Raw genomic sequence first — 7,931 nt, forward strand, 5'->3', positions numbered from 1 at the left:
GATGATGCTGTTGGTCCTTCATCCAGTTCATTCTCATCACTACCTGCAGATTTCCACAGGATTTTCTTTAACTGGTTAAAAATAGCACATGTAACAAAAGTTTCCCTATAACAATATTTCTCAAACTGAGCATGATTTCCTTGGTATATCAAAGGGATTTACAAGACATGATCAGAATGCATGTCCCCGGCAGTTATAAAATTGCCCACTCACAGAAGCTAACACCTAAAAGCCCAGCGCTATCATAACTTTTCTCTTTAAACCAGTGATTGATTTAAGGGAAATGCAGCCACGTGGAAATTCCAGGCTTCCAGAAGTGTATTTTTTTTTTAAATAACATTTTTGGCTCAAATTCTTCATGCAAATCCAGTAATACAGAAATAAATGTCATGAATAACTTTTTAATTGTCTTTATTAACACTGGAAAAAGTCAGTGATTTTTTAAATGCTTACTCTCTTCCTTCCCTCATTTTAACTTATTTTTAGCTCTATAACTCCCACCAACTTTTTAATATACTTTTATTCTCTGAAATATCATTTTAAATCACTTATTTCTGTGCCTCAAAGATCCCATTGTCTATTTTGAAGGCAAGAACAACTTTGGATAAATTGGCCTCCTCCCAAAAACCGGCTGTAAAATATCGTTCAGCCAGTTGAGTGCCAGATTTGTAAAGGTGGATATGACCATGTCACAAACTTGAGCAGGTCAATCTTTGATATGTCAGAGACCTGTACCTACAGGTCCACAGTGCTGACTGTGTGATGACATAATTAGGTTCGATCCCTCAGGTGAGGACGAAAGAAAGGAACACTAGGAGATGCAACCAAACCAGGGATATTTCTCTCATCCAGTTTACAATGATCATTTTGAAAATAAAGGACACCTGATGCAAGTCCCTTGGGTTTCCTTAATTTACAGGTAGTATAATTAAATTATTGTCAATGTTAATGAGCTAGATGGAAGGACATTTACTCGGCAATTGTACACGAGATATTTTAGAAATGTACCTTTTTATATAAATACCAACAGGAAACAGCCAACTGGAAACCAAAAGGGCACAGTTACTGTTGAGTTTGTAACAGTATTTCAAAAAATTATTCATTGTGCAAAATGCTTGGAAATGTTTCAAATAAGGTGACATAATAAGGCGGGCATTATTTCTATTTAAAACTGCCATTATGATTCATTGCATATTTCTGAGTGATCAGAAATTCAATAGTGTATTGATAGTTTTAGATGCATCGTGATCAGAAATCTTTTTTTCCAGAGTAAATTATGCTCTCATTAGACTCTGCCAGGAAAAGACCAACAGTGTTGACTGTTCAGGTCACGATGTACTCTTCATTTTTACACAATTCTGAAAATTATTTGAAGTGCCTTCCCTTCCTTCTCCATACTGTAGCTAGTTACATAGAGGGTTTTTGTGATCATTGTTCCTGCATCAACAATAACTGGTCTAAGTGTCACATTTTAATTAAAATTTCATTGTGGTTTCTTTTGATAAAATACATTCCGGAAGTGATCAGATCATACATCTCCTACTTGTCAATATTTCATCTTTTGTGTTGGGCTATTTTGAACTTGTATGGCAGCCTGCTAAGATATTTGGGGTGGGAGATTAATAAGTCACCATGAGTGTTACTTGATATGCTCTGACTTTGATCCATGGCTTTGTTTTATTTTGGAAATGGCCTGTATTCACTGGAGTTTAGAAGGATGAGAGGGTCTCTCATAGAAACATATAAAATTCTGTTGGGATTGGACAGGTTAGATGCAGGAAGAATGTTCCCGATGTTGGGGAAGTCCAGAACCAGGGGACATAATCTAAGGATAAGGGGTAAGCCATTTAGGGCTGAGATGAGGAGAAACTTTTTCACTGAGAGTAGTTCACCTGTGGAATTCCCTACCGCAGAGAGTTGTTGATGCCAGTTCATTGGATATATTCAAGAGGGAGTTAGATATGGCCCTTACAGCTAAAGGGATCAAGGGGTATGGAGAGAAAGCAGGAAAGGGATACTGAGGTGAATGATCAGCCATGATCTTATTGAATGGTGGTGCAGCCTCGAAGGGCCGAATGGCTGACTCCTGCACCTATTTTCTATGTTTCTGAGATAACTCATCTGTGATGAAGTAATGGTCAATACTCTTCTACATTCGAAGAGAAGGTATTTTACGATGCTTTCCATTCATCCTGTCTGTGAAAAATAATTTGTCACTTTGAACTTTAAGGTTTTAATCCTCCCTTCAACAGACAATAGGGTTTGTTTTGAGATTGTATTTCCTGTGAATTATTTAACAATTGTTCCAGCACAATCCAAGAACTGAATATAGGGTACAAACAAAAAAAAAAAATCAAATTTTTGAAAATGAACTCTCTTACTCACAGTACCATCAATGTTGTCTCTCTTTGCATCAAGTCGTGGATTAGCCAAATTTCCTCCAATTAAATATCGGAAGACCAAAACATTCATATTAAACCCTTACCAAAAACTCTGTACTCTTGCTACTGACTCACTTTCCCTCCCTGACCACTTACTCGGGCTACACCAGAAGGTCCATGAGCTCAGTGTCCTGCTTGATGCAGAGCTGAATTTCAAACCCCATATCCTCACCAAAACTTAGATTGTTTACTTCCATTTCTGCAACATTGTTGGTATTGCCCTCCAACTCACTCTCACCCCAGCCAAAACCCTAGTTCTTGCTTTTGTCACCATCAGATATGAGTCCTGTGATACCTTGTTTGCTCGCCTCCAAAGCGTCACTTTCCATACAGGCTATCTAAAATTCCTCTGCCACATCTTGTCTCAACATTGAGTCCCAGTTGGCCTTCACTCCAATCCTTAACAACTTACACAGACTCCTATTCCCTAATTTATCTATTAAGTTACCCCCCCAACCCCCCGGGCAACTCGTATACAAATCTCATCATGCCCTACCTCTGACTCCACCCTTTTAGTCTGTCACAAGTCCTTTGCTCCTCTAACTGTGGCCTCCTGTGATTTCCCTACCCTCCGTGTTAGCACAACTTAACTTAAAGCTATCTCAGCTCTGCTCTCTAAAACTCTCCTTAAACCCCCTCACTTCACTTCCACTCTTCCTGTCTTTAAACACCTTTTTCAAAGCTTGGATTTCAGTCATACTTTCGGACTCCCCCACTTTGGCTCAGTGCCGATATATTCCTTTAAAGCACCATGGTATGTTTTCTATATTAGACGGCACTATATAAATGCAAGATGGTTGCTTATGCTCCTTTCATGACACACTGACAACTTTTTAGAGTGAACATTATATAAATATTCTTTTTGAAAGGGATTTTTCTGAGTGTTGCTTCTGTTGAAGTTTTTTGTCTAAATAGAGTTAAGCTTCCTCTTATAAGATTGATATGATTGGTAAAGTAACTGAATTATTTCCAATATGCTTCTTTCATTGTAAAGTTGCAGCATATTTTTCATTTGTTTGTATCCCCTCGCTGTTACCCTGCTGATTTGCACCTTTTCCTTAGTTAGTTTCCCTCTGAGCTGTTTTTTCCGTCTTGCAGGGACAGGGAGCCTGTTGATGACACATGGTGAGCATTTTCAACAGTCTTCTCTGTCTCTTGTTTGTCTTCATATCCTGGTGATGTTGACTTAAAAACATTTACTTGTGCCTTATAAGCTGAACATCCCAAGCAATTTGAGATCATACTTTGATTAAATTCAAATTAATTAGAAGTTCAAAAAAGAACTGTGCCCAATTCGATGGATTATCAGGGCACTTATGAGCCACCACCTCAGCTTAAAATTATGCAATTTGCTGAACAGAAAACAGATTGACATACCTGGATTTATCACCCCTGCCCATTGCATACATTTAATCACATTAAATGAAGCCTTTTCAATTTTTCTCTGTTTTAAGTTTACAACACACATAATATTTTGACATTTCATCGCATTATGCTTTGAATCCGTTTGACAACCAAGGTTGTGCCATGCATGGACTTTCTTCTGTATGGCATTGCAGTTATTAAACCTTGGTTTATCCATACAATGATGAATATGGTGGTTTATTCTTTTCTATGTAATTTTCTTGCACTTTTTCTCAGTGTTGTGATCTAATTAAGAAGCTATAGTATCCTGGTTACCAGCAGGAAAATATCTTTATCTGCCTTTACTCATGACTGGCTTTGAAAAGTTTTTCCTTTCAACTTTCTATATATTTTTTTAAAAGGCTAATGGATGTTGGTGGACTGCATGTTAATCTTCTAAATAGATATTTTAGTTTTACTTGTTAGTTGTAGTAGTGTGACTTTCCCCTTTTTATTGTATACAAAATGAATAACTGACATACAATCATTGTTGCCATTAAAACAATTGTAGTCTGATTTAAAATAATTGTGGATTTGAGTATTTAACCACCCAATATCTTATGTAATGAAAACTTTGGACCTAATTTCTTAAATGTATTGCAAACCATGTCAGCTATTTGTACATTTTCTACATAAAAATGTGTAAGTGACACATCTAATATAAAGGATGTGCAAGGTGTATAAAGTGATTTAAATTGAAAACTTCAAAAAATGAATGGGTAAAACATTTTACTAAAGTTTACACAATTGTACTTTTGAAGTTCAATTTTTTGCCCCCTATAAATTAAAAGAAGCTTTGGAAAATGTTAGGTTTCACGTCAGTTGCAGGGTGGGAAGGATCTCTGAAATTTAAAACTCTTTCATTTGAAACAAAGTTGCCACTTGAAGTTGCAAAATGCTGCCTCATGTCAGACCGCTTTATCCAGTGACTGATCACTGGCTATTCATGAAAAGCCTATGTTTGTAATCCACAATAAATTCAATTTCCAATTCTCGTGAACTGGAGTACATTTAGACTTCGCCTTTTGGTAGTAAACTCATTGACCAGTTACTGGACCTGTACTCTAAGTACTGATCTGAACTGTTAATTTCATTCACAAGTTTTGCATTGTTGAATATTATTCCTGGGTTGCTTTATGAATCCAGGATACATCTAATATTGGAAGTTTATTACACATCGAAAATTATAATGATGAAATAAAATTTTATATTTTGCTTAAATTTAAAGAAACTAAATCCCTGTGGTGAAATCGCTCCCCTTTATTACATTAGTCCTTTTTTACTCGCATCTAATTCCTATGAATGTTTCCCTTCTGTTTCTTCTCTTCATTAGGCACCACCTCTGCTTACTTCTGCTGCACTTTGCACCAGCTAATTGCATTTTGTTATGGCTAAGTATGGTTACTCTACTACTAGTTATGCTATAAATAATCACAACCTCCTCCAGGAAGTAAAATTAATGTTATACATTCACGTACAAATTGGCTGCCGCAATCTCTACATTACAACAGTGACTGCACTTTGGGATGTCCGCTATATAAATACAAGTCTTTCTTCCTATCTCTATCTGCTGAAGAACAGCTTTACCACAAAGATATTTTCAGAATTCCCAGAAGAGGAATACTTAAACACTGGGCTTTACGTACTTTACTGAATAACTAGTTTGAAAATGAGGATCATAGTTTTACTCAAGAAATTGTTTACGTTTGTATTCATTTTTCTTTTAATGCAAGTGTTTAGCAACTACAAAGCTTGAGCATGCAAAGTCACTAATTATTGTTCAATCGCTAAACCCTTTATTTTTAGGAACTGAACTTGGTTAATGTTTATCTGTGAAATAACCCTATAGTTTTGACAAGTTGACCATAAATAGATGAAACAAAATTTTAATTAACAATCTGCCTATTTGTTCCTTCAAAGGAATTGTGGGAATGTGTTTTGCTCAAGTTGTTGCAACCAGAAGATCCCAGTGCCGAGTCAGCAGCTTTTTGAGCCTAGCCGTGTCTGTAAATCCTGCTACAGCAGCCTTCAGCCCAATGGGTCCTCGCTGGACATAGAACTGGACAAACCCATTGCAGCTACTTCAAACTAAAAGGCAATGCCTTTCCTCCCACAAACACGCACATTTATGGGACGGTGTACAAGAAGCCAAGCACTTTGGGTTACTGTGCACTTGAAATGGGACTGAATGCACAGTATTGCTTGGAAGTTCTAACAGGATGTGGTGGATGGAGACATATTTGGATGGAGTAACTTAAAGCTGTTGGAAGTTTATTTATGGTGGTTTGTGGTGATTGGAATAGAGTGGGCAGTGCAGTATATTACTGTATTAACCAAAGGCCTTAGACTTGCAGAAGTGGTAAGCAAATTTTGTTGGATAGTTGCATCAACACACTACTCCCTCTACATGCTCAATTGAATATGTTAAATCTTAAAATTGATCAGTGTTAATTATGTTCCTTTTTATTTACAAAACAAATTGAGTTTTCGGCATGTACAGAAAGTATTATAAATGCCCTAAAGTTACAGCAAAATGAATTTACAGTGAACTGATGGGCACTGAAGGAATGAGATATTTTAAGCTTTGTTTACACGATGTATTGTAAGCTCAAACATGTTTGTCTACTATTTGGAGCAGGATTTCTTTTGAGCTTGGTGAATTAACCTTTTTCTGCAGTGATTCTGAAATACGAATGAAGGTTAGGAGGCCAAGAAATGAGAAGTTCTGGATCGGTGCCATTGGTTATGATACGGGTTTCTGGGTTTGTGTTTTAAATGCATATTTTGACATTTACTTGTCATTTAATTTTATTTTCATGCAAGCACTTTTTTTATTTTTTTCTTCATATATAAAGAGGACAAAATGCTGTTGCTAGCTATATAGCACTCTTTCCTAAAAGACATAAGTGCTCCTTGCCCCCACCGTGAATAGAGATGTTTTTTCCAATTTTGTTTTAAAAAGCAGCAAGTGCTGTAGGCGTTTTTCAAGGATGTAAAGAAAATTAAAAGTTTAGCATTTGTATGAAGCTTATGCTAACTCTTACCAATTTTGTTACTTTGTTATTAATAGATGAGCAGTGTTTAATTAAAAAAAATGTGGGCCAGTTGGATATACAGGTAAAAACACCAAGTGCTTTTTTCCCCCACTTAACTTTGAAATTTAACCTCATAATTGGGTCATTAAGAATGATGAGCTGTAAGGTAATCATTTAGTGCATTTTACGCAAGCTCTTTCCCCGCACCCCTCTTTTTTTTTTAATTCTTCAGTTGTAGAACAACAATCATTGCAGCACAATTTGGATTGCAAAATATCTTCATATCAGCCACATTTTCACCACCACCAAGAGGCATGAAAGGTCCATTTTAGGGACATAACAGCAACTGATGTTTGTAACAAACAGGAAATAACAGTTTCAACTGTATTAATGCAAATTGCAGCTAGGCATTTTACCAGAGCTGTGCTTTTGATTTATTCTGGAATCATTTCTGCATTTTTTTTTAAATACTAAAAAAATCCATATTATAAGCCTGCCACACCACAGTAGGACTTTCCGAGTAATATGACTAACCACACGGAATTCACGTTAAAAGCTGTTTCAGTGATAAGCTGATATGAGAGACTGCACTTTATCAGTACATTAGTTGCTTTATTAATATAATGCCATCTTTACTTACAATCTGTAGTTTTTTCATGTGGGACTTGAAATTAAGAATCCACCTCATCCTGGTGCTTGATTTCACACAAGTTGAATGTGTTGAATACACAAAGTAACATCCTCTGGGGTTTGGAACTGAAGTTAAAATGCTGCTAAACTTATTTTGAACAGTCTGATCTGTTTTTCCCCTCATATCCTTTGTTTAAGTGACTGTTATCCTTCAGTGGTAATGGTAGATACTTCTGATTGTACACTCAAGTGGAATTTGTAAAGTAGCACTTAAAGCCAGACTTTAATTGCTTTAAGAAATGATGCCACAAAGCTGGTGTGGAAAATGTAGTGCTTACCTGTTTGTAAGCTTTCATGGCATATACTCTTCTGTAGCCTCAGAATGATTTATTTAAATCTGAATAAATTTGTCATTTTCATA

The 7,931-nt window shown here is 36.3% G+C and overlaps 1 protein-coding gene across 13 annotated transcripts in view; it reads left to right on the forward strand.

The window, feature by feature from the left end:
* mtmr3 (myotubularin related protein 3) overlaps positions 1 to 7,931 on the forward strand; it is a 155,531-nt gene extending 147,600 nt beyond the window's left edge. For 11 of the 13 annotated variants that reach the window (XM_070887752.1, XM_070887754.1, XM_070887751.1 and 8 more), the window contains 2 exons: positions 3,540 to 3,566; positions 5,766 to 7,931. In XM_070887752.1, the coding sequence (XP_070743853.1) occupies positions 3,540 to 3,566; positions 5,766 to 5,937 (199 nt within the window). In that variant the 3' untranslated portion in view covers positions 5,938 to 7,931. The remainder of the gene's footprint in view (positions 1 to 3,539; positions 3,567 to 5,765) is intronic. The other 2 variants (XM_070887756.1, XM_070887766.1) reach the window with 1 other exon arrangement.

Source organism: Pristiophorus japonicus, chromosome 8 (assembly GCF_044704955.1).
Source record: "Pristiophorus japonicus isolate sPriJap1 chromosome 8, sPriJap1.hap1, whole genome shotgun sequence".
Taxonomy (NCBI): domain Eukaryota; kingdom Metazoa; phylum Chordata; class Chondrichthyes; family Pristiophoridae; genus Pristiophorus; species Pristiophorus japonicus.